The sequence below is a fragment of the Fusarium proliferatum genome (assembly GCF_900067095.1).
Source record: "Fusarium proliferatum ET1 genome assembly, contig: FPRO_scaffold010, whole genome shotgun sequence".
NCBI classification, from domain to species: domain Eukaryota; kingdom Fungi; phylum Ascomycota; class Sordariomycetes; order Hypocreales; family Nectriaceae; genus Fusarium; species Fusarium proliferatum.
In genome coordinates, this window is record NW_022194799.1 from 684,868 (window position 1) to 712,255 (window position 27,388).

The 27,388-nt window shown below is 50.3% G+C and overlaps 9 protein-coding genes across 9 annotated transcripts; 4 read left to right on the forward strand and 5 right to left on the reverse strand.

The window, feature by feature from the left end:
• Window positions 1-1,495: 1,495 nt before the first annotated feature.
• Window positions 1,496-2,306, reverse strand: FPRO_11678 (uncharacterized protein; the record flags this gene model as incomplete). The annotated part of the gene is made up of 2 exons (XM_031221180.1): window positions 1,496-1,598; window positions 1,648-2,306. The coding sequence occupies 2 exons, from the start codon at window positions 2,304-2,306 to the stop codon at window positions 1,496-1,498; spliced, it is 762 nt and encodes a 253-aa protein (XP_031086765.1).
• Window positions 2,307-3,038: 732 nt separating this feature from the next.
• On the forward strand, window positions 3,039-4,174 carry FPRO_11679 (uncharacterized protein; the record flags this gene model as incomplete). Its single annotated transcript, XM_031221182.1, has 2 exons — window positions 3,039-3,079; window positions 3,127-4,174. The coding sequence occupies 2 exons, from the start codon at window positions 3,039-3,041 to the stop codon at window positions 4,172-4,174; spliced, it is 1,089 nt and encodes a 362-aa protein (XP_031086766.1).
• Window positions 4,175-4,724: 550 nt separating this feature from the next.
• On the reverse strand, window positions 4,725-6,797 carry FPRO_11680 (putative lysophospholipase; the record flags this gene model as incomplete). The annotated part of the gene is made up of 2 exons (XM_031221183.1): window positions 4,725-6,595; window positions 6,671-6,797. 2 exons carry the CDS (start codon window positions 6,795-6,797, stop codon window positions 4,725-4,727), a joined length of 1,998 nt encoding a protein of 665 aa, XP_031086767.1.
• A 1,911-nt stretch (window positions 6,798-8,708) lies between these two features.
• On the reverse strand, window positions 8,709-10,127 carry FPRO_11681 (uncharacterized protein; the record flags this gene model as incomplete). The annotated part of the gene is made up of 1 exon (XM_031221184.1): window positions 8,709-10,127. The coding sequence occupies one exon, from the start codon at window positions 10,125-10,127 to the stop codon at window positions 8,709-8,711; it is 1,419 nt and encodes a 472-aa protein (XP_031086768.1).
• Window positions 10,128-11,017: 890 nt separating this feature from the next.
• On the forward strand, window positions 11,018-12,443 carry FPRO_11682 (uncharacterized protein; the record flags this gene model as incomplete). Its single annotated transcript, XM_031221185.1, has 4 exons — window positions 11,018-11,223; window positions 11,274-11,517; window positions 11,568-12,016; window positions 12,080-12,443. 4 exons carry the CDS (start codon window positions 11,018-11,020, stop codon window positions 12,441-12,443), a joined length of 1,263 nt encoding a protein of 420 aa, XP_031086769.1.
• Window positions 12,444-14,477: 2,034 nt separating this feature from the next.
• FPRO_11683 (uncharacterized protein) lies at window positions 14,478-16,168 on the forward strand (the record flags this gene model as incomplete). Its single annotated transcript, XM_031221186.1, has 5 exons — window positions 14,478-14,747; window positions 14,803-15,049; window positions 15,100-15,179; window positions 15,229-16,080; window positions 16,133-16,168. The coding sequence occupies 5 exons, from the start codon at window positions 14,478-14,480 to the stop codon at window positions 16,166-16,168; spliced, it is 1,485 nt and encodes a 494-aa protein (XP_031086770.1).
• Window positions 16,169-16,955: 787 nt separating this feature from the next.
• On the reverse strand, window positions 16,956-18,771 carry FPRO_11684 (related to 5`-nucleotidase precursor; the record flags this gene model as incomplete). Its single annotated transcript, XM_031221187.1, has 2 exons — window positions 16,956-18,601; window positions 18,651-18,771. The coding sequence occupies 2 exons, from the start codon at window positions 18,769-18,771 to the stop codon at window positions 16,956-16,958; spliced, it is 1,767 nt and encodes a 588-aa protein (XP_031086771.1).
• Window positions 18,772-23,439: 4,668 nt separating this feature from the next.
• On the forward strand, window positions 23,440-25,644 carry FPRO_11685 (related to DAL81-transcriptional activator for allantoin and GABA catabolic genes; the record flags this gene model as incomplete). Its single annotated transcript, XM_031221188.1, has 1 exon — window positions 23,440-25,644. The coding sequence occupies one exon, from the start codon at window positions 23,440-23,442 to the stop codon at window positions 25,642-25,644; it is 2,205 nt and encodes a 734-aa protein (XP_031086772.1).
• A 48-nt stretch (window positions 25,645-25,692) lies between these two features.
• On the reverse strand, window positions 25,693-27,300 carry FPRO_11686 (uncharacterized protein; the record flags this gene model as incomplete). Its single annotated transcript, XM_031221189.1, has 1 exon — window positions 25,693-27,300. The coding sequence occupies one exon, from the start codon at window positions 27,298-27,300 to the stop codon at window positions 25,693-25,695; it is 1,608 nt and encodes a 535-aa protein (XP_031086773.1).
• Window positions 27,301-27,388: the final 88 nt, after the last annotated feature.

A 27,388-nucleotide genomic window follows, 5' to 3' on the forward strand; every position in this document is an offset into this window, starting at 1 on the left:
CTACGATCTATTCCTAGACAACAAATTGACCGCTAGTTAGCTCCTCTGCCTTTGGCCAGCTCTCTCAAAGTCAATGCCTGATTTCTCTTCCTCTCTCTTACTCATCAGAACTCGACCTCTCCAGTGCACGGTGTCCCAAAACTCCCCGCATCTCACATTCTACACCCACTAGCACCCCCTGTAGCCGGGAATAAAAGGGGACCCTGTCAGGCTTGCAGGGATCTTGACCAAGTGCCTTCCTACACTGGACAAATGCGCTCGAATTAACCGCTCTTTTCGACCGCCACGCCGAGGCTCACATGCGAGGCAACGGAAGTGTCCGAGTCTTCTAGCAGGCTCTACAGCACAGTAATAATTCAATTTTACGTGGATTATTATGGGGGAGTGTTGCTGGAGCTGAGCATGAATCTGGAGAAGATGTCGTTTAGCGGGATCTTTCTTAGGCGGGAAGGGAATCGAAATGGTCTGATCGCTATAATTGTGGACAATATCCGCCGCTGCCGACTTGGCGAACATGCATGAAAGACGAACCGTCGCAGTAGCATTTCCTATTAAAAAAAATCATGAGATTCAAGATCTGATTAAACATATATGAGCTGAGCTGAATAAATCCACATAAACAAATGCAGGTAGCACAAGAGATCTGAATCTTCATAATGCCCTTATGCATCGTCACCTATATGCCCACCTCCTGCACTGTGAGACGACGGTGACGACCGACACCACACCCTCAGTGAGTCGTTGTGCGGCGTAGTTTCCAGGGGCAGACGAGGTTTTGATTTTGCAGCGATTAAAATAGCCGTATGCAACCATCTCAGCTCGGGTTTGCATGCCATGTCGTGTTGGTTGGTAGATCTGCCTTCGTTGGTGAACTTTTCGAGACACGGCGAATCTCCGTTAATAAATGTAAGGAGAAGGCTGAGCCGTAACTTAGAGTTTCAAAGGGTTGTTGTACATATACCGAGGCTGAAGATCAATCGAGGCATATGAAGCTGCCTACTATTGTATATCACACTGAAGTTGACTTGTTCCTGAGAGTAAGGGAATCATCGCCAACATGCACGGGGAGTTCCCGTCTTGCCTGATTCGCTAGAGGGTATTCACCACCAATCACCCTCGAACCCCTGCATCTTGGCGGGTAGGAAAAGGGCTCAGAAACTTGGACAAACGTCATTTGTTGAACTTTTCCAAGCTTCACTGAGGTTCAGTTTCATGGAAAAGATAATCTGACGTCGGATTTTGGTATTCCAGAATATGAGGATGAAACATGCTGTGTGACGCAAGGTAGGATTGGAGCAACTTGGCTGACGGTGTTGGAGATGATTTATAAGTTTTTGGAGATTTCATGCAGGAACTCATGATGGGAGTTGTTGGCATGCACCCTGATTCTTGGGGGATGAATCTAGGTAGTTGAGATCTATCTGCAATGAACTGCCAAATTTGCTTATTCTACACACCAAGGGATCCAGGTCCCGTACCTCCCGCTCTTCAACTCTCAATCCCATCGTTCATAATCAGGAAAATACCTCTCGTGAATCCTCCCGGCGTACTCCATCAAACTCGAATGCTTCCTCATGATAGCCGCTGAAGTCGGAGCTCTGAAAACACTATTAGTATGACCCCAGTCTCATCAACAGAATAACTCACGCTTCGCAAATCAACGATGAAGCAATGAACCCAAAGATCGTCGCGTCAACCTCTGTAGGCTCATCACCACCAAGAGCCCAAAACGGTCCATCACCCTTCTTCCGCATCCTCGCCTCCGCAAGCAAAGCTTCGATGCTCTCCCACACTTCCTCTCTCAACTCGTTAACTTCATCGTCTGTCAAACGGCCTGTTCCTTGCCCATACGCTGTCCTTGCATTTGCGCGAGCAGCAAGATATCCTATAACAACTTGTAGAAGCCATGGCATAGAAGCAAAGATATTGGAGCGCATGGTATAATAATTATCGCACCATTTCTCGCGTGTACCATAAAAGTAAACCTTTTCCTCTAAAAGAGCTCTGAGTGCAAGATCCTGTGCTTTCTGAACAGGCGTCAAGCTTGCATTAAGATCAGGAATTAGGCCCTCGTCGATAAAGTGTTTGATAATAAACGTCGAATCGCTCAAAGTCTCGCCTTCAGCTTCAATGTACGGGATCTTTCCTCGTGGAGCAGTTTTCGGCGATCCTTCGGCTACCCTGTAGGACACGCCGGCGAAGCGAAGACGAGCTTCGAGTTTGATGACGAAGGGGGACCATGGAAAAGCGGTTGGCTTTCCAGGGCCACGGAAGATGGTGAATTGTGAGGTTTTGTTGAATGCCATTATTACTATTGAATTGTTTGATGAGTTGCTATTCTATTCTATCTGATATATCGTGAGTTTTTATAATTTGGTATTTTGGACTTCGCGGTTCGGTTGTTGGCCGGACTTTCAGGCGTTGTCCGGGGCTCCACATCGGCACGCGAGATGCAGAAATGTCGAGTCCGGCACGGAGCCATACCATGAGGAACGGGCCCGTAATCTTCGGCGTCTATTCCAACCGCTTTACATACATATCAGTATCAGTTCTTATCATGATAAGATGCCGATAGACCGTGTTCGGACCGACCAGTGTACATCAGCTCATCATGTTCCAAGACTACCCAAAACGGACATTCCGCAACATCACGAAATCTCTTCAGCAAAGGAGACTCATCCAACGCCATTTCAGATTACAAATATTATCGTCTTGTGAATAGCTGCTAATAGATATAAAAGGTTGAGCTACTGACTAAGAGAACAGCACTTCCTCGCTTGGACCTTCACTACATCTCCGACTTTCTCGGCCAAATCCACTGTGTTCTACCAATCGTGGCGCTCAGCTCGCCCGGAGTCTCCAGGAATGGCGAAGCATCCGTGGGGAACGACTCCGCACCCATGACGGAATTCCATCTTGTGGAGGCTCTTGGAGAAATGGTGAGAACTTGCCTCGTAACTTATAAAAGTCAAGACCATTCGCTGTGAGAAATATTCTTCAGAAATAAGCATCAAGTTAAATACAATCAGTTAGTCAATATGAGCGGGAAAACATTCAACGTTGGTGTTGTGGGTTATGGGTAAGTTCCATCAACCTCTTCGTGATATCATCAGCTGACAACAATAGCATGTCTGCCAAAATCTTCCACATCCCCTTCCTCACTCAAACTCCCCAGTTCAAACTCCACGCAATCGTTCAGCGCTCTCCCAAAGAGGGCAACTCAGCACCTGCTGACTACCCTGATATCAAGCACTACACAGACTACAAGGATCTCTTCGCCGACTCTGCAGTCGATCTTGTCGTCATCAGCACTCCCCCCAACAACCACTTTGAGCTCACCAAAGCTGCTCTCGAGGCTGGGAAGCATGTCTTGACTGAGAAGCCTTTTGTTCCTACCTCTGCTGAGGCCGATAAGCTTATTGAGATTGCCAAGAAGAACGGAAAGCTCCTTATTGTTTATCAGAACAGACGATGGGATGCTGACTTTGTTACCCTCAAGAAGATTATCTCTGAGGGTACCCTTGGACGTATCGTTCAGTTCGATAACCACTTTGATCGTTATCGTCTTGTGCCCTCCAAGAACTGGAAGTTGGACCTCCCCCTTTCTCAAGGTGGAAGCGCTCTATACGACCTGGGAACCCATCTCATTGATCAAGCCTACGTTCTTTTCGGCAAGCCTCAGTCCGTCCATGGCCGTCTTCTCTCTCAACGAGAAGGCAAGTTCGACTTTGAGAACCCAGACGGTGTGTCAGCAGAGTTGACCTACCCCGACGGTCTCCTCGTCAACATCCGCATCAGCGTTCTCAGCGCCGAACTCGAGCAGCCTCGCTTCTGGGTCCGCGGCACAAAGGGAAGTTTCCGCAAGCTCGGTCTCGACACGCAAGAAGATGCGCTCAAGGCTGGTGCGAAGGCTACTGATGCGGACTTTGGAAAGGAGGACCCTGCTCGGTATAAGTTGGTTGTCGTTGATGACAACGAGAAGGCCAAGGGGCAGACTATTTCATCCATCGAGACGCCTACCTACAAGGCTTTCTATGCCCAGCTTGGTAAGGCTGTTGAGAGTGGAAAGGAGGAGGATGTTCCTGTGAAGGCATCTGAGGCAAGGGATGTTTTGCAAATTATTGAAGGTGTTTTTGAGAGTGCCAAGACTGGCAAGGACGTCACTTTTGCTTAGAGCAGTTGGGGATATGTAATGATTTAATGAAGGAAAAGTTATGGATTGCAAGAACCTGTGCCTTTGCGCATATGCCATGCCGTAAGAAGTGGTCTGAGAATCTACCTGCACGAAAAAGCCTGAAGCCTGATCAATGGTGAAATAGTAGTTATCGCCTAGTTAACATTGCCCGCGGGAGCAGACAACAAGTATGCAGCTCGTGCGTAGTCTATATGGAGCACCGTTGCTGATGATCCTTAATGAGCTTCACACGAGTGCAGTCTATTCAAGAAGGCCCTCGTATTATTGTGCCTACAAATTGCAAGCCTGGTAGGCCGCATACCGAATGCTCAATGTCACACTAAACTTCACAAGATCATGCTAACATGGAGAATTCCGAGTAAATAATAAGACGAGCCTCCAACTCATCATCTATCTAACCCCTATATAAACTTCCTCATGAATCCATGTCCTCAAGATCACGGCGCTTCAGATAGAACAAAACTCCAATGCGTTACTCCTATAACCAAATGTATATATGCAATTTTTTCCTCTACTTTTCATTCATTTTTTAAATGGCGAGCATAAATCCTGCAATAGCTCCAATGGCGATAAAAGCACTGCTGGCCTTTGACGCTGAGCTTTCCACCTCGATCTGCTCGCCGATGAAAGTAGGGTTATACTCGCTGGGCTCTCGTTCATCAAGAGTTCCGTTCCAGCAGTAATTCGTGAAGCATTCCTGACACTTATCAGGAACAGTGGTGTTTGTGCGGTCGAAGCTGCGAGAGAGCATTGCGCAGCCAACGCAGATGGGCCAGTCCTTGTCGCGCGTGCCGTTGAGCATGGTGGCTACAGCGTAGCCGTTCTCGATGATGGCGGAGAGCTCGGAGGTGTTGATGCTCATTTGGAAGGTGGAGATATTGGAGGAGTAGACGTAGGGGTAGTTGGGGATGTAGACGATGAGGGGTGAGGGGTCGGTCATGTTGGTTGCGTTGCAGCCGAAGAAGGTCGGGCGGGTGTTGAGGCCCAGGTTGAGGAATGTGTTCTTGCCGGGGATAGAGGGGAATGATGAGCCCTCTGAGATGTTGGTGAGAGAGCGCTCGTAGGTGGCGATGGGAGATGCACCATTGGGCCAGCCGTAGTCAGTGTCGGCGGAAGAGTCGAAGGAGAAGACGACGTCGACCTCACGGTCTTTTCGGATGTGAGGATAGTAAGGGATGTTCTGAAGGTCTTCACCGCCATCGACGAGTGTGAGTCGCTCGGAATCGGCGCTCAGGTTATGCTCATCGTTCCAGCCCTTGAAGGGGTTAGGAGTCCAGTCAGCAATGTCGTTGTTGTCAGAGCCAATAGCTTTGAGAACAGAGGTTACGGCCTCGACGGCGATATCCGGAACACCGTCAGGAACGTAGTTGTTGTCGTCTTCATTGAGATACAGAACGATCTGGTTGAAAAGACTGCTAGAAGTTCCCATGACAAAGCCAGCGTTGTCAAAACCAGCAATGCAGGACTTGTCCTTGGGTAGCTTGCCGTTGTCGAACTCGGAACCGACGTACTTGAGAGGAACGAAGCCTTGGAGAACGGGGTCGTAAGATCCAAGCTCCCAGGGGGTGAACTCGAAGTTGGTCGCGTTAAGACTGATAATAGTCTCGTTTGGCGCACGACCATCCGCAACGATGATTGGCATAGGGGCCTTGCCCTCAGAGAAGTCAGGATCGTCGGCAAGGGAAGACCATGTATATGCAGGGCCACCATCCGTAGCGTTAATCAGCTGGTATGACAGCATGCGGCCCCAGTAATCCGTCAGAGATCGTTCATAACCAGCATCCTTCTTATCGGAGACAGCGTCGAAAATCGTATTGTAGTACTGGAGAAGAGAGTAACTCTCAGGGCCCTCAAGGATCGAATTCTCCAACTGCCAAATTCCGGGATAGTTCACGCTTTCCTGAACAGAAGTAAAGTTGTTCATCATCAAACTGCCCACAAGCCATCCACCACCGGAGAGACCAGAAAGATATGTCGCGCTTTGTAGAAGACCACCAAGATTTCCATCCTTGTCGCTTCCGTCAGAACGAATATCCCAAGCTGCCAGCGCACCAGCACCGCAAAGCATAGCGCGGTAGCCACCTCCAGAGATAGCAATACCAATATTTGGAAGGGCGGTAGGATCTGTCTCAGCATCTTTGAGGTACTCCTCGCTGTCGAAACCGGGAATCGCTAGACGCTTCAAAAGGGTTCGCATAGGGGCTATGGTTTCGTTGCGACGCTTCGGGATCCAGTCGCGCTCCATGCTCGAGATTGAAGAGCCATTTCGGATCGTCGGTCGTGTACTGGGGCAATCGACTTTGGAGGGTACGTAGCCATCGGGGGCTTGAGGCGTGCCTCGTTTTGATACTGATCGGGGAGAGAAGTCTGAATTGGAGATGGCGACAAAAGCGTCGTCAACTGCGATTGTTCCACGTTAGCTCCGATCCGCGACCCAAAGATCTAGGTAGGAAAATGTATGCGACCGCGCCACACCAGCTTCCATGCGCTCGACGACATGCTCGGTCGCGAAGAGTGTCGACTTACTCGAAGGCGCAGCAGCGACGGGATTCAATGCGGCGCTGGCAGCCAGCAAAAGGGCGAGGCCCGAAGAAATGGCCATGGCAACGGCCTCGGGCGGATAAATGAGCGGTAAGAAGACGGAAGCTATTCACAGCCTCGGAAGGAATGGAAGCGAACAATTCGAGTTGTTGCTGTTTGTTGTATCGATGAATTGGTGATCGGATCGAAGAAAGGGTGGTCCAAGATGAGCAGATGCCAAAGAGTCAAATATGCAAATAAGAAGAAACTGGCCCCGAAAATAGCAGAAATGAAGAGAAAATAAGGGAATAAAGAAAAACCAAGAAACACGAGGTCGAGGTTGTGATGCAGCTGGGTATAAGAAGGGTATGTAGAAGAAAGGAAAGGAAAGGATTCAGTGTGGGGTGGTCAGTTTAATTAATTGGCAGTATCGTCAACGGTTTGGATCCGTGCTTTTGGGTTCAGCCAGGGCAGGACAAGGTATTGATTGAAATAGAGTAAGAGAAAAGAGTTCAAGGTTCGTGTTAGATATTTAAGAGTAACACTTAAGCTTGTCTTTCTCTCCCTCTCTCTCATTCCGTCAGTCATCAATCAGCCAAGGGCCACCATTTTCTTACAGGCGTTGGCCTTCATTCTCCCTCTGCCTCTGCCTCTGCCTCGTTGCCAAGAATTCGCCCAGCCCTGCGCCGCCTCTCTGAGCTGTATCGGTCTGATGCAATGACACAGGCTGTGTGATACTATACTTACTGCGTTCTGTTTCTATTTTAGAGATGCTCCGCGGAACGGAGGAAGGATTGTGGCGAACAGTCAATCCATCATCAGTGATAATTGTTTGAATAATCGTGTTTCAAGGTCAACTCGCGTATGATAATTCCCGTTGCCCTTGTATCGAGTTCAATACATGTGACATGAACGACCTCTTTGTTTAAGTTACTGCCCACCACCCGCTAACATCCCCTGCATCACCCAGCCACTAACAAGCCTTAAAGCCGTTCCAGGAACACCCGCTGCATGATTTCAACGAGTCCAACCGCGCGCCGCCTCAAACAATGACCTCACCTCAGACTCCTATTGTCATAGCAAGCCCTCTGAGTATTGAGATCCGCGGAATATAAGACCCCGAATGACATTACAATGGAACATCAAACAACTAGAGTCGGCTGATCATGGGTCATCAAAATATCCCGATCCACAAGCACTCGGAATGTTTGAGGAAAACCCCTGGCGGCGAAATTAAAGGGAACCCGCCCAGCTCAAACCGCCGTTGCTAATCTCAGAGAGAGCCAAGACGGCTTGGCGGCTCTTTTCTGATGCTTCTTCACATGGAACATGATCACAAGAGCGCTTAGATACTCGTATTGTTTTGAAGGAGTTCTCGCTAAACATCCGTAAGACAGAGATGCATTGTTCTGCCACGTATCTTAGCCACTTGTCAGCTGTTGTGGACCATCGACAAAGATCTTCTGCTTCGATTTATGCACTGCCATCTGTCAGCGCGCAGTGAATCCATCTTGAATTACCGTCGCCTCTGAAAAGGGTAGTTGCTCACGCTGAGTGGCTTGAATCCATGTCCGCGGACCGCCCATGGCTTGACTACTCGGCCGATCCGGAGTTTTGAAGCATACGCCGCTTACTGCTGCGCGCCATCTTCCTGCAATTGGCTGCGAGTTTCAGCCCTAAGCCTGTCATCATCTTATTCCCATCTCGTGTTGGAAGCTCAGCGAAAGCAGTTCAAGAACAGGGAGCCCGAATTGCATCTGTGTTACGGAACACCACGCATGGAGTAACAACGAGTCGGTGACCTACTTTGGTATTGGTTCAAAGTTGTCTATATGCTTATTGGTAGCCTTAATCTTGCTTGTAGAAGCATTTCGAATTCTTATCGCACCCTAATATTGCCAGCTCTCCTCATGACTTCATTATTATCCAAACGTATGGGTATCAAATAATCGCCAATATGTGCATCCATATATAGGCATATCACATCCACTGCCTAATCGGCATAATCGTCTCCACCAGGTTCTCGTCCAAAAGGATGATTGAACTTGAGTAGGCCAGTCAAGCCACCCACCCAAGGATCATCATCCTCAGTCCTGATCATACATGGTACACCGCCATGCCACTCCTCCCCAGGACCAGCTCGTCCAACGAACTCGCCTTCTACCCGAATCTCTGTCCCTGGCGACACTCCCGCACACCTCTTGCCATCAATACTCAGGTCAAGTTCACGGCCGCGGTTCTTGCGACTCATTCGTAGGGTGACCTTGGTGTCTAGCGGGAGCACCAGGGATCGGAAACTCAGACTGCAAGGACTGATGGGTGTAATGAGGAGCGACTTGACAAGTGGATGAACAATTGGACCACCTGCACTTAGACTGTATGCCGTTGAGCCTGTAGGGGTGCTGATCAAGATACCATCAGCAGTGGTTTCTGTAAGAAAGTGACCATTCTGGTAGATATCAATGATAGCTAGATGGGGATGAGAACCCCGATGCACCGAGATCTCGTTGATAGCTCTCAGTGATGGTGATGGCTCGTGAGGCACCGCTAGCGCCTTCGCCCCTGTCTTTGCCTCGCTTGACAAAGTATCTGACAACCAATGATTGATATTGTTGCCAGACGGATCAAACACATCAGCCTTGATGCGGTGACGGAGTAACACCTTGGATGCTCGTTGGGCTCCCATGCTTTTGCCCTTATGCCTTTCCCATGCTGTGTATGACACTGGACTTGTCTTGTCCCAATCACCTCGAGGGTAGTTGGCCTCACGGGTAGCGACGTCACTGCCACTCATAAACGTCTCCCTCCAAGCTTTTTTGTACTCTCTGAAATCCCACTCCCCAAGGAAGCCCAGTGTTCCCATATTAAACGATAGAATTGGAGGGACAGAGCCATGGAGCTTGTAGAGACTTGCAGCTCGTAGGACAGTACCATCGCCCCCGAAAGTCGCGATGATGTCAATCTTGTCTGCCATATTGGATCGAGAGTCCGAAGCATAAATGGGAAAATCGAGACGACCCTTTAAGGATTGGGCGATGCGTGGCTCGAACACGAGGTTGACTTCTGGATATTCATTATGGAGGTAGGTCGAGAATTTGACGACAGCCTCGACGACGGCATCTGAGTAGAGCTTGTGGATGATAAGGAGATTTCGAGGGGGTTTGGGCCAGTTCAGTGATAACAGCGACGATCCGGGCTTTGTGCTCTGGAGATAGCGTGGGCTTATTCTATTCGGGAGTTCTGCAATGCTGCGAATCTCGGATGTTTGATGGGTCGAGGTTGTTGATAGAAGACGGCATGTTTGTGGTGCCAGAGTGAATGTGGATGGCCGAGTCAAAAAGCGGCATGTCGGTAGTTGATTGCTATTGGGCCTCAAGAGGGTCAGGCCTCGTGAGAGGGACCTTCTAGACATGGTACCAGGAATTCGGCATGGCATGTGAAAAGAAAAGAAACCGTCGAGGCTGATTAAATTTGCCTACAGATGACGCCGAAGACGGGACCTACTGCGATGCCCCATGCGGCTTTGCGACGGCTTTGGCAGAATGCACTGAGGAGCTAAAGGTGGGCTGATGTTCACCGCCTTCCTGTTCCAACATTCGACTTGAGAACGAAAAAGAAAGATTTTCGCTGCAAGGGACCATTTCACATTGTCAAGACCCTGAATATCGACCTTAAACTTTAAAGGCTTGGGGGAAGAAGTCCTTGATCAGCTGAAATCCGTGTATGACCTGTCAAAGTGTCTTATCTCTCCCGAGATAGCTTCTATAAACGCAGATCCAACAGCTTTATGCCAAGTGATCTCATATTCGTAGCTTCCCATTGGCCAAATCTGATCGGCATCTGTGAACCACCGTGCACCGTCTTTAGGCGTCATAGGACATCCCCCCTCCGACGCATCCGCCTGATGTCACCTGCGCTAACAGCTAACCACAAGCAGGCACGTCAGAGCAACAAGGTAAGCTCGAGCTGAGCTTAAGGTAACCTTGGGCTTTTGACCTTGAATCACATGCACAATGTCTCGCAGCCTCGTCAGATTTCTTCATCTTGAACTTCAATAGACTCTCTTTTCTCTCGTTATCTCTACGCCACGAGGTCGGAGGTCTAGGTTCCTGTCTCTGACTGTGTAGACTGTGCCACGCGACCCCTCGCATTCTCTTAGCTCCAACGGCGTGGACAAGGCAGACACGAGATATAACAGTCCTGAAGGCGCCTCCTCGTTTATTCAGTTTTGATCGACGTGATACCTCGTAAAGAACATACAACAACATCTGATAGACAACACAAACAAACAGAGACGCCGCCATGGCTGACACCAAAACCGATGGCCCACCGGAGACGGTGATCCCTTCGCCAGAGCTACTTGCTGGTCTCGCTGAGAAGTCTTTAGCAGAGAAGCAGAAGCCCAAACCAAAGGAGGAGCATCCTTCGGGAAAAGAAAGCTATGGAGCCCTGATGCAGATTGTGCGCGGCTCCTTGTTCGCCCTATACTTCAACACATGTTGCTTGATGTATGAACGCAGAGTCCCTCGTCAGGTACAGGCAACTAACATGACGGTAGCATTTTCTTTACCCAACTTATCGGCTCTCCCCTGTACTTCGTCAATCGTGACTGGTACTACGCTTACATGGCTATGACGAAACAATCTTTTTGTCTTACTACAACTTCCATGACCCAAATCTGGGGCCCGACCACCATTCGAATCAGCGGTGACGAGTCGGTCGCCGGTCAGATCAAGCTGCGGCCCGATGGAGGAGTTCAGTTCGAGTTCCCTGAGCGTTTGGTGATGATTGCCAACCATCAAGTACGGTAGTTTGCTTTTCAAGAGGTTGATGGAAACTGACACTTGCGCAGATCTATACTGACTGGCTATATCTCTGGTGGATTGCTTACGCTAATTCTCCTGGCATGCATGGGCATATCTACATCATCCTCAAGGAATCCCTCAAGCACATCCCTTTCATTGGATGGGGAATGCGCTTCTACGGATTCATCTTCATGTCGCGAAAGATGGCCTCGGATCAGCCCCGTTTGGCCTACCGCCTCAACAAACTCAAACAACGCAAGGTTGATCCCAATGGAAAGTCGTATATGGACCCCATGTGGCTGCTCTTGTTCCCCGAAGGCACGAATCTTTCCAATAATGGGCGTAGAAAGTCGGCTGGCTGGGCTGCCAAGAACGACCTCAAGGATCCAGACCATGTCATGCTTCCACGAAGTACTGGCATGTTCTTTTGCCTGAATGAGCTCAAGGGAAGCATTGACTACGTCTACGACTGCACGGTCGCATATGAGGGAATTCCGTAAGTTGTAACCTGAAGCCCCGTTACACAGCATTGTAACTGTCGACTGACGGACGCGTCTAGCCGAGGTGGATTCGGTGAGGAATATTTTGGTTTGGTGAGCACCTACTTTCAAGGTCGGGCCCCTAAGTCGGTCAACTTCCACTGGCGCCGCTTCAAAATCAGCGATATGCCCCTTCACGACCAGAAGGCCTTTGAGCTCTGGTTGCGTGAGGAGTGGTACAAGAAGGATGCGCTCATGGAAGAGTACCTGACAACCGGTCGATTCCCCCGTATGGCTGGTAGCAAGATCGACTACATCGAGACCGAGGTCAAGACTCGAAAGCCCTGGGAGATTCTTCAGATCTGTGCGGTTGTTGGTACCGCTGCGTTAATCTGGCACAACATCAAGAAGTCCTTCTCGACTGTGTCATCCGCGTTTCGTTGAACGTGAGCCGAGGCTCGGTCAGGAACAAGCAAATAAGATTATAGGACTCGGTGCTTGGCCGCCGCAGGTAAAATGAACTGGATGATTGCATGAACGTTGAAGGTTGCACAAATCCTTCGAGATGAATCAGACAGGGTACAAGACGAGATACTGAAGGTGTGGACGGGACGTACGTTCTGGCTTGGATTTGATCTTTTTTGGTAATTTTTACGGTGTGGATGAGATACCGAGGCGCAAACTGGTCTGGGACGGGACATGAGAGAGAAGGATACGACATGATGAGATGACGCGTGTAAGGATTCGGGCAGTGTCCGAGATATGGGCATTCTTGATGGTTCAGCTAGAGTGTGGTATATGGCAAAGCGTTGAATGACACATTTTGACTACTGGAATCTAGAACTGCGAAAGGATATCACTGGATATCTTTCGGTGCGTGCCGACAGCCAAGCCAACGACCCGCAAGGATTGCCCCAAAAAGAAATCACTGCTTCAACGAAGCTAACCCTGGATATTGTCTGTCTGTGTGTCTACTCTACTGCAAGCCCTCGACGGTGACAGCTCAGCGATGAGTCCAGGTCAAAACAACCATAAATTAGCGTCGCCGCGGAAGCGCCCAACGAGAGGCTAGGAATTCAGGTTTGGAACTTAAGCTTGACCTCTAGAGTCGAAATTGGAGAGGAGCCTCGGCATCCAAGGTCGCTCTATGAGCCGTTATTGGTTCGGGAGGTGAGAGTCGATGCGGGGGTGGGGGAGAACGCGGGGGAGGACTGAGTAGCGCTGAATCGAGTGTGTCGAGAGGAGAATAATTAAGTTAAGGTGTTGTTTTAGGTATCGGCGACGGAATTAGACTGACCAGCACACGATTTACTCTATCTGATTTAAAAAAGAAAAAGGAGGTGTGGCTTGCGGTAAGGTAGGGAGGGGGGCCTTACTGGCGTAAGTGAGAGAGCGATGGTCCGACCTCTTTGTGTTTCCTAGCAATACTGGTACAGTCAATAGTAGGACAGCGTACTTATGTATACCAGATGAGTTGAGCTACGTTGGTCACTCGTCAATGCTACATGATAACGCAAGCAATGGATCCATTGCCAATGCTCGCTTCGAGGCTCAACCCATGCAACACACAAGGCGGTAGTGTAACGATCGAATTCCACAGCCAAAGACCACACACTTTAATTCCCAAATTTCTCCGTTTTCCCAAAGACAAGGGAGCCTGTAAAACTCAATCACACTTGACCTGAAAGCGGGCTACCGCACAAACAGCCAAGACCGTACTATGGCAAGCCCTCTCAATCTTTCTTGTCCTGCTGATGATGCACTGGGGGGACCCTCAGTGACAAGCCCTCCATCGCATCTCGCCCCAAAACAGGCAATCCTCCGGGCGTAGCAGCTATACCGCAATACCCAGCCTGCCTACCTACCCCGCAAAGTCGTCTTTTCCCATGTCCACACCCCAGATTTCTTGGTGGAGCAAGCGACGGTAGCAGGTAGATCTTGCGGGGGAAGCTGGCGTAAACGAGTCGAACAAGCTCTGTTCCCAAAGACCAAGGCCAAGACCAAGGGGTGTGCTCTTTATGTGACTTTCTGCTTGGCATTGACCGCCACCCGAGGTTCAGTAGGATTGGTTCGATATCGAGATGTATGACCCCATAGAATGGGGGGAGGGGAAGGGGGGAAAATGCGTATATATAAGAGGGCGATGATCGTGGACGAAAAGACCAGAAATAAACTGGAGACAAAAAGAGCAGCGAGACACAGAAAGAAAAGACTCGGAGGTAAGACAAGCAGAGAATAGCTTGCATCTTCCGTGGAACCAGAGCCTGAACCTGGTTTTCTCTCACATTCTGCACTATCAAGTCCACCTTTTTTCCTCTCCTTCTCAAAAGGGGGCCACTGCCCAGCACTTTTTCTCCTCCTGGAAACTGTGTAACAGGAACTTCTACTTCTTCTTCTTCTTTTTCCCTCCTCCTTTTTCAACCTGCTCCCGCCCAAGCTTGAACTTCATCACCCCCTTTCAGATCTACGCAGCCAACCATGGATCGAACTACCAATGGTGACGACGGCGTCGAGAAGCAGGCCGAGTTCAATCATCTCGATCAGGCTCCTAGCAAGGTCAGCTCTGAGATCGATCATGACCATGGCTTCACGCAGGAGGAGCAGCGCAGCATCATTCGACGAATTGATCGTCGACTCGTCGTGACTGTTGGTGCCATGTATTGTGTTTCGCTTATGGACCGAACCAATATGAGTGCTGCCAACATTGCGGGCATGAGTGTTGAGCTGCAGCTCACTGGCTTCCGATACGTAAGTCCTGTTCTCTTCATTTTGGAGAGCAACAATCAACTGACAATCGTGGTAGAACATCGCCAACTTGGTCTTCTTCATCCCCTACGTCATCTTTCAGCCACCGTCGACTGTCCTCATCCGCAAAGTCGGTCCCCGTATTCATCTGGCTCTCATCACTATGATGTGGGGTGCTGTCATGGTTGGTATGGGATTCGTCAAGAAGTTCCCTCAGCTTGCAGCTCTCCGAGCGGTTCTTGGTTTCTTCGAGGCTGGTTTCTTCCCCAGCTGTGTCTATCTTCTCAGCACATGGTACACCCGATGTGAGTATCTTGACGGCTTCAAGCAAATCAGCACTAATACATAATCCCAGATGAGGTTGGAAAGCGATACTCTGTCTTCTATCTTCTTGGTTGCGTCGCTTCTGCTTTCTCTGGTATTCTCGCCTATGGTGTACGTCTCACCCCCGAACCCACGTCGCACTCTTACTCACGCACTATAGCTCATGCAACTCAACGGTCGAGAGAATCTCACTGGCTGGCGCTGGATTTTCATCATCGAAGGTACTCTCACGATCGCCCTCGGTATTGCTGGATACTGGCTCCTCGTCGACTTCCCCGACTCCAAGCGCAAGACATGGTCGTTCCTCGGTAGCCGTGAGCGCCAATGGGTCGTCGATCGTATTCGCCGTGATCGTGGTGACACTGAGGTCCCTCCCTTCCAGTTCAGCAAGTTCATTCGAGGCGGTGCCGACTGGAAGGTATGGGCCTATGCTATGATCTTCTTCGATACCACCACCATCAGCTACGCCCTTGCTTACACCCTCCCCATCATCCTCGTCGGAAACATGGGTTTCAGCGTCGGAGCAGCTCAGTGTCTCGTTGCGCCTCCCTATGCCTTTGCTGGTATCGTCATGTTCGCAACTGCTTGGGTTGGCGACAAGTATCACGTCCGAGGCCCCATGATCCTCTTCAACATGCTTCTCTGCCTCATCGGACTCCCCATCATGGGCTGGGCCGAGAGTGCGAACGTCCGCTACTTCGGTGTCTTCCTCGTCACCGCCGGTGCCAACAGCAACATCCCAACTGCCATGTCCTTCCAGGCCAACAACATCCGCGGTCAGTGGAAGCGAGCTTTCTGCAGCGCGACTCTCGTCGGCTTTGGTGGTTTTGGCGGTATTGCGGGCAGTCTGGTGTTCCGCGAGCAGGACAAGCTCACGGGGTACAAGCCTGGTATGTGGGCTTGCATCGCCTGCTGTCTTGTCACTGTCATCCTCGTCTGTCTCTGTGACTTGGATTTCAAGAGGCTGAATGCCAAGGCCGATCGGGGTGAGAAGGTGTTGGAGGCCCATGATGTGAGTAAGACCCCTCGTGCTGACATGACAATATCACTGACAAATATTCCAGGAGGGCGCTTCTGCCGATTTCCGCTATACTTACTAAGATGGGTGGATACATGAATGAATGAATGTCAAATGCCAGGATGAGGTTGTTCTGTTTCTATGTATTTGTTTCAGTCTAGCCTAATAACGTCCATTTTCCACGTCTCTTGTCTTTCAAACAGCTTGACCTGATTAATCCCACACTCATCTCGGTGACATGTTCGCAAGAGACAAAGCCCTCCTTGTCACATCACAAATTGTTCGTCCTCCCAAGTCATATTCTGGATAGTGTTACTCTTTGACAAGGCCGTGTCTCTTGTTCATGGCAGTGACCATCGCACAATGTGCACTCCCACCTGAACACTTGGCCTCCCACCGCCGTCGAACAAAGGGCTTGTCTCCTTTCACCAATTTGCACAAAAACCCAGCTCTGCCCACCATGACGTTACTCCCATACTAGAAGATGTTGTTCCTCGTCGCGAACATGGGTCATCCTGAATACGCCGTCCCGGTATACCTGGGTATTCTTGCCGTGCTGCTTGTACTGTGGCTTTTGGTTCCAGTTGTGTTTATCATTCTGTTGGTGGTTAAAACTCGTCTTGAGAGGAGGGAGATAGACTGGTTGGAGGAGGGTTATTTGGTCCATGGAGATGGGGATGAGATGCAGATGAACTATGAGACGTTCCTGCGTGTGCGGGCTTGAACATTGGAGGAGGATGTGAATATACCTGGTAAAACTACTGACACATAGGTCAAACAACTGTTGATCGGTTGGAGCAAATTACTGAGAGACTATTGATTAGTCTACTGTAAGTCATCTATATATATACAAATTGCATTTCTACCATTTACATCGTGAACAGAACCATCGCGACACCGAACACAGCACTCAAGATCGAGGCGTGAACACCACTGGCCGCATTCCCATCTCCTCCTGCACTTCCGCCCTTGCCCTTTGCCTCACCCTGCTCAGCGTCCTCACTGCTCGTGGCATTCGTCTCAACAACACGCTCCTCCAGTTTAGGATCAAGAGGGTTATGCGCATCAAGATACCCAATGAGAACCTCATCCTGCGAATCGAGAGTAGCCAGGTTCTTAGCATCGATACTGAAGAAGTTGTCACCGCCTCCAGCAAGGAAATCGAGAGTGACGACGCGATACTTTGTCTTATCCTCGAAAGCTTCACCGTTGAGAGTTGCGTTGACGAGCTTTGAGCCGTTCTTGTTGTCGGGGTTGTACTCGATCTTCAGACCCTTCGAAACCTGGAACCACGATGTGATTTCTTTCTTGTTCTTTTGGTTAACGCCTGTTACTGCACCTTCAAAAACCTCCTTGAGCTCAGCGCCGGTGAAAGTGAGCTCCACGATTGCGTTGCCGAAGGGAAACGAAGTGAGAACTTCACCGCGGGTGATGTTTCCCTCGTCGATGGTGGCGCGAACTCCGCCGGCGTTGATGAAGGCAAAAGCGGGCTTGTCGTCGTCGTTGCGGCTCTGGTTAAGACGGTACTCGAGCATTGCGTCAGCCATGACTTGGCCGAGAAGACAGTCTCCCTGTTGGCAAGTTGACTGGTCGAGTTCAGCCTTTGTGTTTCCGACAACTTCAGCAGCGAACTTCTCGAAAGGAGCGCGCCACCCCTTGATAGTCTTGTTAAGAGCCTTGTCCATCTCGGTCTGGTTGGTAAGATGGATAGGAGCGCCGTGGTATTCGAGGGCTTTGCCGTCCTTGTCGAAAGTCAGATCGATGGAGCCGAGATATTCACCCCATCGGTAGGCAGTGACAATAAAGACTTCGTCTCCGTTGATGTCCTTGACTATCGTGGGATAATCGCCCTCTGCCTTTTCCATGTCGCCGAGAAGAGTGTGGCTGTGACCGCCGATGATGAGGGACAGACCCTCGGTCTTTGCGGCAAGCTCCTTGTCGACATCGTAGCCAATATGAGTGAGAGCGACGATGCGGTTGATGTCAGTCTTGTTTCGAATCTCCCAGACAGACTTTTGCACTTCAGTGATGGGGTCAAGGAAGGTAGTCTTGTTTCCGACTTTGGAGATGCCAGGCGTGGTATCAGTAGTGACGCCGATAACAGCCAAGTCATGCTCCTTGAAGATCTGGTAATTCTTGATCGTCTTGTTCAGTCCCTCGTATTCACTCTTGACGTTGCAAGACACAACCGGGAACGTCAGGTTCTGGAGAAACTCGCCAAGCTCCTCGTCACCGCCATCCCACTCATGGTTACCAAGCGTCATGGCATCGAACTTCAAGGTGTTGAGGTTCTCGGCAATCTTGGACGGACCGTAGAACGAGTAGAACAGTGTGCCTTGGAACTCATCGCCTGCATTGAGCCACAGGTTATCAGGGTGATCTTTTCGAAGCCCATCGACTGTGTGCTTTATGCGCGCGTAGCCACCGAAGCAACCCTTCTTGGGATCCACGCAGTCAGTGCCCGACTTTGCGAATTCGTCGAGATGCGCGTGAACGTCGTTGACGTGAAAGAAAGCTACGTAAATCAGTCAATTGAACCGCCCAGAAGACAATTGGTCACATACACATGTTATAGTGCCCATCATCGTCGACGAATCGCTTGGTCAATCGCTTGCTGTACAAGACATCCTCAGCAGAGACCAAGCCTGCCAGAGCGAGAGCACCCAGAGTAATTGACGACTTCATGATGTGGGCCTTACGCGTAGAGAAGAGGTGAACATGGACAAATTCAGCATCATGAGAAAACAGGGCCGTCGCCCTCTTTATTTTGACAACGGCCCCGGCCGATCAAAGACTTGGGGTCGCGCAAAGGTTCCATGAGAAAGGATCGCCAAGACACACGTGGGCAACGTGAGTGGCCAGCCGAGGGAATATCTTCATTCAATTTCCTTCTCCTTCCTTGTCAGCTATAGTGTAGCTATCATATTATCTATCACTATGTAGAAACGTGTAGAGGCTATAGATTATCTGTATCAGCCAAGACGGAGTTCGCCATGATAAGAATAGGTTCTTGGGCGGGTTTGTCCGACAGATGCTGATGGGCAAGGTTTGGCTTTATAGCGTCGGTCAAACGGTTTTGGAGAGGTAACTCGCCCGTGAGCAGGAAGGCTAATTATCTGTCAATCAAGCGTGCTATCTATCGTTCAGCTGATCAATGTCCCTGTAATGCAGTAAATGACAGGTGGGTTACATTTCCTGCTTCACAGCGTGACTCGGTCGTGGATCATTGAGGATTGATCATCTTGATTGATATTCTGGGGGCGGTTCAGTTTTTAGTCTTTAAGCTTAAAACCCCCCATGGCTAACGCCGTCTTCGCCTCCGACATTCGCGGACTTGATGTGAGCAATCACTCACTCGCTCACTGGATGTGCTAATCGAATCGCCACAGGCTTTCGGGCCTTTGATGAATTGCCCATTTCAGCGACCCAACATATCTTGCCAATTAGCTCCTTGATACACTTTCCTCCACCCATGTCACGCTCTGGGATGCAATATCGAGATGCCTATTCTGGTCTAGTCACTATGCTGCACAACATCGCTAGTAAAAATGCTGATCAAGACAGTCAATGCGCTGAATTGACTTGTGAGAGGATCGATATGTTGATTACTATGCTTTGTTGCTTAGGCGGCCTCCGGAGCAACATGCCCGTCGTTTATCGACGCTAGGTTCTAGTTATTCGTCTGATATTCGATGCTATCGTCGTTGGTATCCATTTACTAGCATAAGTTTGCAGTGCTTTCTTCGCTGGTGTCTCGGGTAGTGGAGATCTAGGAAGAACTGGGTGCGCTAACAGAGCTTTTCGCCGGCGCAACTACACGACTCAACACGTCACGATGGTCTATATAAAAAGAAAAAGAGGCGTTTGTATCAAAACTTCATGCAACTCGTATAACTTCCCGATATATGTCGGCTTTCGTAGTGTTGGGGCGGTTAGGCTAGAAGCCCACCAGTGCGCTTCGGTGAGTTAGCGGATGGCGTAGAGCTTTAGTGGAGTTGTGGCTGACCACCGTCGTTTCTCGAAGTTGCTTACCCTGTACCAGCTCCGTCGACATCATGGGCTCGTCAGTAGGTACCATAATCCTTTGAAAAGATCATCGAGAACTTGACACTATTGTAAAGATCTCCACGTCACTCAGTCGATCACTTATTCCCGTGCTCTATTAATAAGAAGGAGGCCTCTTGTGATCGACAACGTAGTAGAATACCCCTGTTCATCGTCCGCTTATCGGCAACTACGTGGAGATTATTCTCATGATAAAAGCACTTTGTATCTGACAAATTGCTAACAAGTATACGAAGGGAAACAGAAGCCCAGAGACTGGACCTCAAAAGTAATGCCGAGGTTTCACAACGGCGGAATATCACCGAAATTTCAAGCGGGCATATTCCTTGTTGCCTAGAGCACTCTGAATACAGGGTCCTAAGGCATGTCAACAAAGTCAAAATGCCCAATATTGCATCTGTAGCCCTCAAGGACCGTCTACTTATGGTTCAAGACACATATCTGGTAAACCAGCTAAGTAGGAGATCTAAAATAGTCAGTGTCTAAGAGCAAATCCAAGAATACGAACTTCAAGATAGCTCCTTGACAGTAACTTCACAACAAAGTGATCACATGGAATGAATTCATTTCGCCTGCCAAGAGATAGGCATACACCAAGAACCGTTAGTAAGTTAACCTTTCGAAAAACCACTTCTGTCCCTGTCCTCCGGCCCAGACGGCGCCTCAGCCATGCTGCAGCATTAGTTGAAATAACCAAACGTCCGAGCGAGGGTGATCACGAGCCCCTTAGCCGCAGATTACCACGGAACGGCGCGCAGGCTGTTAAGAAAAACGGGAAAAAGGCACCCGGGCGGCTGCACTCTTCCTTCGATCACAGGTCCGAAGCCGTTGCACATGTATTTGCTGGCTTGAGATGTGACAGACCAAACGGCTTCTCCCTAACTTGATGAGGCTAGTGAAGAGGGTTCTTTTGAAGTTGGATCTACACAACGGTAGTGTAGTTTAAGGGTCTGTGCTGGTGATATATGCAGCTGGGTTAATACCGATTCGCTGAGGTGATTTTCAACGGGGATGTGGGTAGGAATAGGGCAGGAGAATCGCTATTTGCTCGTTGATATGTTGTTGCATCGATCTTCATGAGGGCTTGGCCAGTGAGCTATCGGACCGGGAGTTCCTTAGCATCACTGGCTGATGTAACTGCGTGATGACAGTGGCTGGAGTTGCTTCTGCGGTTGGCTGTGATCACTGTGAGTCTGCATTTAGGACACTTATCGACCACAGCCTCAAAGATCTCCGAAAGAATCGACAAGGAATCCATCCCTCAGCCGGGAGTTGGGGCCAATCGAAACGCCACTATGGCAATTGCAAGCCCGAAGATGGAGTACGTGACCATTTCAGCGCATTGTAGAGGCTGCTCCAAGGGAACTAATCAAACACATGCCGATTGAGTGTACTGCACTCCAAGATCTGACCTAGTCAAGCTTGGGCGAATGGCCTGAGGGTGGTCGAGACTGGGTACTAGAACTTGTTTCAAGAGAAACTGGCATGGAAAAGGGTAAGCGTTAGATGTCAGAATGGCGTGAGTTCAAGTTGTTGGTCTTAGTTTCAATTAATTAGGGACTGCGAAAAAGGGCTTGTGGAAATAGCGTTGTTGGGAGTATGGATATTGCGATAATATTTGCAGTTTAGGTTTGGTTGCATGCCAGTTCCCAGGCCCCAGGGTCGAGATAAGCCCGAGCCCACTGATGTGCGGTCAAGGGTCCACTAGCAAGCATATGGATGAGGGAAAAATGATCTGCAAGATTTGAATTTCTCTTTTGAATTTTTTGTTAATCATAGCTTGGCCCATTCGTGCGGATGCAGGTTCTTGGCATCATACTACATAAGCCACGCATAGACCACGATTGTCGGGCTGAGAGGCGAAGTGGTATGAATATTGGCAATACAACTCTATCTGGAATTTTGTCTGCGTATCTGACATTTGAGATGTTGACAGACAGAGGCTTGAGAGGCTTGAGAGGCTCTGGGAGGATGAGGTCATGACGGTTGAATCCGAAAGGGACCAAAGGGGAAGAATCCTCTTTATTCTACGTCATCAACAGCCAAGGAAAGTAATCAAATCAGACTTTCAGGGTCGCCCTCTTGCCAAGACTCGGCGGCAACGGCACCTGCGCCCCCCTAGACTACCACTACCACTTCACCACCACTAACGACCATTGGGCATACCCCAACTCCCGAGCCCACGGAACTGGTGCAACAAAAAGCAAAAAGCCAGTTTCTGAGTTCCAGAGCGAGTGCTAACTAACCTAAAGAAAGGAGACGGCGCCGGTCTTGTTTCTTGGGCACGAGGGAGCAGCGCCAGGTTCCATGCCTGCCATGGTCCTTTGTCTTTGATCCCCTTCTTAGTGTGCAAGCCACAGGGAGGGCATTGCATGGGCCAGAAAGACGGGCCCAACTCTATTTTATTTGCTGCAGACTTGCTTTCTGCACGGGGAGAGACACGCAGCCCAGCAAGCCCAGGCCCCGAGCGACAGGCGACAGGCGACAGGTCAACCAGCTTGTCCCGTTCCAAACCTTGCAGACAGGGATACAACACGAGCGAAGTGGCCATGGCTGTGGCCGTGGCCGTGACCTACCTACTACACTCTTTTCCTCCACCGCCGTCATCTGCTTAAAATGGCGCGTGGCAGCCAAAAAGCCATTCAATGAAACAAAAAACCGCCACTCGAGACAACTACCGTAAAAGTAATAAACAAGAGAAAAACGAAAAAGGCATTTGAGAGAAACAGGCTGATTCAGCGTCCTCTGTGTCAGAAACCCTGATCCTGAGCTGAAACTTGACTTTGAGGCTGACGAACTTGTCTTGTCTTGTATTAAACGATCATCACCACCACCATCCTGCAACAAAACCGTTAGAGCCGAGTTCACTGTACATACATACAACTCTGGCAATAGTGTTCAATGTCACTCGTCTATCGACACAGCCTCGTGCCAAGAGAGCTTGTTCGAGGGCCAAGAGCCGAGTAAGCAAGGACCGAAGATCGGTAGTCGTGTGTTGTTTTCTCTCTCTTACTATTGTTCCTGTTTGTTGTATGTGTAATCCTCTTTTTTCCCCCTGCCTTGCGTAAGACCATACCAAGACCCAAGACCTCTGCGATAGCTTGAGACACGGACACGACAGGGAAATAAGTACAAGCGGGGAGTGGATTCTAGGTTCTTAACACCGAGATAGAAAGAGAGAAGCTTACTTACAACTTACACCACTTCACTTCACCTCACCTTTACTTCTTAGCTTCTTCGTCTTCTCCAACCAGGACATGGCAGAACTTCACCCTTCGTCCTCGACAAATGGAAATCATCACACCCCAGGACTATCAGAACAACGCCCGCAAGCGACAGCGTCGCAGTCTTCGTCCCTGTGACGCCTGTCGGAAGCGCAAGACTCGCTGCGTTACAAAGGACGGCGACGATAACTGCGTCCACTGCCAGCTGAGAGCCACGCCGTGTACTTTTCAGCATGATCCTCCGGAGCGCCAGGTCGCCAGCGGTAGTGGCAGTAGTGGTATTTCCGGCCCAAACTCAAATACAACAATCTCCCTGCAACAACAGGAGGATGTCGGCCATGAGGACCAGAGCCAGACTTCAGCGCGGAGCATGAGCCAGAGCCGGAAAACGTCGCGAGACGATGTCCAGTCTGTCCAGTCTGTTCACTCCGTCCCCTCGGTCCAGGCATTTTTATCTCCTGCTGAGACCAGGGCTTCTGCTGATAGCGGCATTCCTCTCGCTCCGCCCTCTGTCATGGTCCCTGAGCTTGGTCCCCTGGACCGCACTATGGGATGCTCGTCCACGCGGTTTGCAGAGCTTTATGGTCTTGGGAGCGATATGGAACCTATACTAATGCGACATCGACCCTACGATCCCCAGACTCACGAATTTAGCCTCGACACGCATGCTATTCGACGCGTGCTGGAGAGAGATGATGGTCAGGAGTATCCTTTGACATTTCACATGGCTCGTGACGAAAAAGCAGTTGAAGGCGATCCGACATTTTCTCAAGTTGACGCTATCGAGAGCTGTGTTCGTCCTCACGGCCCAAGTCTCGTTGAGCTCTTCTGGAGACACGTACAACCATGCTATCCCATCCTCTCTAAGGACCCCTTTACCCTTGCCTACAGCCAGTCATACCGACGCATTCCCGCCGCCCTCCTCGGAGCCATCTACCTGTCCGCCATTCGCTGGTGGACCTACGACCCTGAGCTCTCCATCAGAAACCCCCCTGACGCCGCCCTCCTCCGCAGGATGCTACGGTCTGCCATACCAGCATCTTATCACCGCCCAAAGCTCAGTTCCATCCAGGCCGCCCTCCTCCTGCTGCAGTGCCAGCCCGAGGACCCCCTCAACCCGGACCACACGTTCCAATGGGGACTCACCTGCCAGGCGCTTGCGATCGGCCAATGTCTTGGGCTTCACCTTGATGCGAGCAACTGGACTATTCCGCAATGGGAGAGAAATGTTCGCAAGCGGCTCAGCTGGGCGCTATTCATGCAGGATCGCTGGACCGCATTGGCTTACGGACGTCCTGTGCATATTCACGACGATGACTGGACAGTGGGCGATCTTACACCGGGCGATTTTTCTGATTTCGACAGCGAAGGCCACGCAGCTTCGGCGTCCGCTTCTGGATCAGTTTCTAGTTCTGTTTCTGTGTCTGGCTCCGACGATGACCGGAGATCTATCGCTGCGACTGGCATGACGCAGTTTATACAGATGGTGCGGTTGACGCAGATTCTATCCGTTGTCTACTCCAGCTTCTACACAGCGCGGACCTGTCGTGAGCAAGATACCGTTATTCTGTGGGAAAAAGCCCGGCCGCTCTTCGAGATGTTGACGAATTGGTACCATAGCATTCCGCCGACACTGCAGATGAACGTTGTTTACCAGCGCAAGCTGTGCTTCCACGGATACCTGCACTTCTCCTACTACGGCGTCGTAATGACCCTGCTGCGCCGCTTGATACGCTCTACAGCACTCCCACCGCGATGCTCGGACGATCGAGTCCTCTCCAGCATTCGACAGATTGCGCTTCAGACAGCTCAGAGCGCCATATCTTTTGTCATAAGCTTGCGACCTGATCATCTCGAGGCGTTCTGGTACTTCACGTCACCCTACCTCTTCTCGCTCCTCGGCTCCTTCACCACATTACTTCTCGTCACTTCGTTATCATCGCAGGAGCGACATTTCTGGCAGGAAACCTTGAACTCGTATCTCTGGAACCTTCGCATGATGAGCAAAAGCCATCAACCGATGCAATATGCCGTTAATCGACTGGAAGGGGCTATATTGCGCGGGCTGGAGCATTCGCTCGCGGTTAATCTGAATGAGCCGCTTAATGATAAAGTTAGCCCGATGATGGGCAATTATGGTGCTGATGTTTATGAATATACTGATTTTGGCGACTGGGATCTCGCTGCGGGCGCGTCGGGGCCTTATGATCTCCTCAGCGGTTTGGTCATTCAGCCAAATCCTATGATGCCGCAGAGAGATCTTGGATGAAGGGGCCGCGAATGAGAAGGAATGGGGCGGTAAGGTTAATAGAAGAAATCAGTCGGCATCTTCGAGGCCATTGTCAGACTCAACTGAGTTGTCCTTGTAGCTCCTCGAATGCCGCATATTAATATCAACTAAATCAACCATACCATCTTCCACAAACCATCCCAATCTGCGCACACCGTCTCGCTCGCCGCTGGCCCAGTTGGGCGGTATAGGTAGTCGGAAACTCAGCGCTCGTCCTCCGCAGAAGACCTCGACGAGCTGACCCCTCAAAAAGAGGAAGACTCCATCGACGAGACTGACGTTATCGTGTCGAACTAACTCGGGACCGTCGACGGGTCGGGGGATATAAATGCGATACTGGTCTGCCCAGAAGTCGTCGAGGGGTGGAAAGTCGGTGATGAGGGCGACGGAGAAGAAGCCGTTTCCCTGCGGGTTAAACTGGAGACGATGGCCTTTACCTGAGCTGTCGGTCTGGAGCATGACGCCAAAAGTATGCGCATCACAAGCTGCGACCTTGAAGTCTACCATGAGATCCTTCTTCCACTCTGCAGAACCCAGCTCAGGGAAATGAGTCGCTGTTGTGCCGAGGGAGCAGAGATATAAGCTTGGAGCAGCATTGCTCGGCGAAACAGGCTTGGAGCATCGCCATATGTAACTCCTGAATTCTTGAGAGGCATCAATGCGCAGACAAGCGTTTGTGTCTGCCCACATAACTCTAGTGACACCAAGATCACCTCCCCAAAGCCACTTCTTCTCATCGTCGGCGTAGTCTCCAATCCAGCCAAAGCTGATCCTCTTGTCGGGATCTCCCGCTTTAGGGCATGACTTGGCTGCGTACCAACGGCGACCGTCGAGCCGGCCATGAGATCCATCTCTTGGCACGCGGAATGGCCCGTATGGCGTGTCAGCGATGCGATATACTGTTCCTGCATTCGGGGCGTGGAAGCGCGAGTACACAAGATACCACTTTCCGTTGGGCAGTGTGAAGATCTCTGGACATTCGGGGCAGAAGACGTCGTTGGGGGCGTATAGAGGTTCAGGCGCAACGGTCCAGGCTTCGAGATCCGGCGATGTTAACAACGCGATGCATCCGCGACTCCAATACGGGCCATTGGCTAGTCGAGTAGCTACAAGCATCCAATATCGACCTTCGGCACGGTTATAAAAGACAAAGGGATCTCGAAAGTCAATGTCCTCATACTTATCGAGTCCTTCGGGATGAATTGTGACTGGCGTTGCATCTTTCTCAAACCTCGTACCATGGAGATCTTTTGCTTTGGCACGAAGTATCGTCTGACGACCATTTTGCGACAGGTTATACCCCGTGTAAAAGATGTTCATGTGCTGATCTAGATCAAGCACTGCACATCCCGTCCAAGCACCATCGGCATCTGGATCAGAGGTGGATTCACCAGGCGACAAGACAGGTTCTGGATCACGCTCCCATTCGATAAGATTTGTTGATCGGAGCCGCGACCATGTTGCTCTGAGACGCTCTGGGTGGTGCTTTGTGACTGGCGGGGTGTTGAGGTGGAAGACGTGGTATGTATCGTCAATGAGAAGAGGAATGACATCGGCGGAAGCTTGGTAGTGTGATTCGCGAGAGTAGGGACATGATTCGGGAGGCGGAGTTGGGACAGGGAGTATTGATCGCATAGTCGTGGTGTTGAGAGCGAGTGCTGTAGAGTATTTGGTGGTAGTGGTAGTGATAGTGGTGATTATCCAGGTTGGAGCTGTCTGTTAG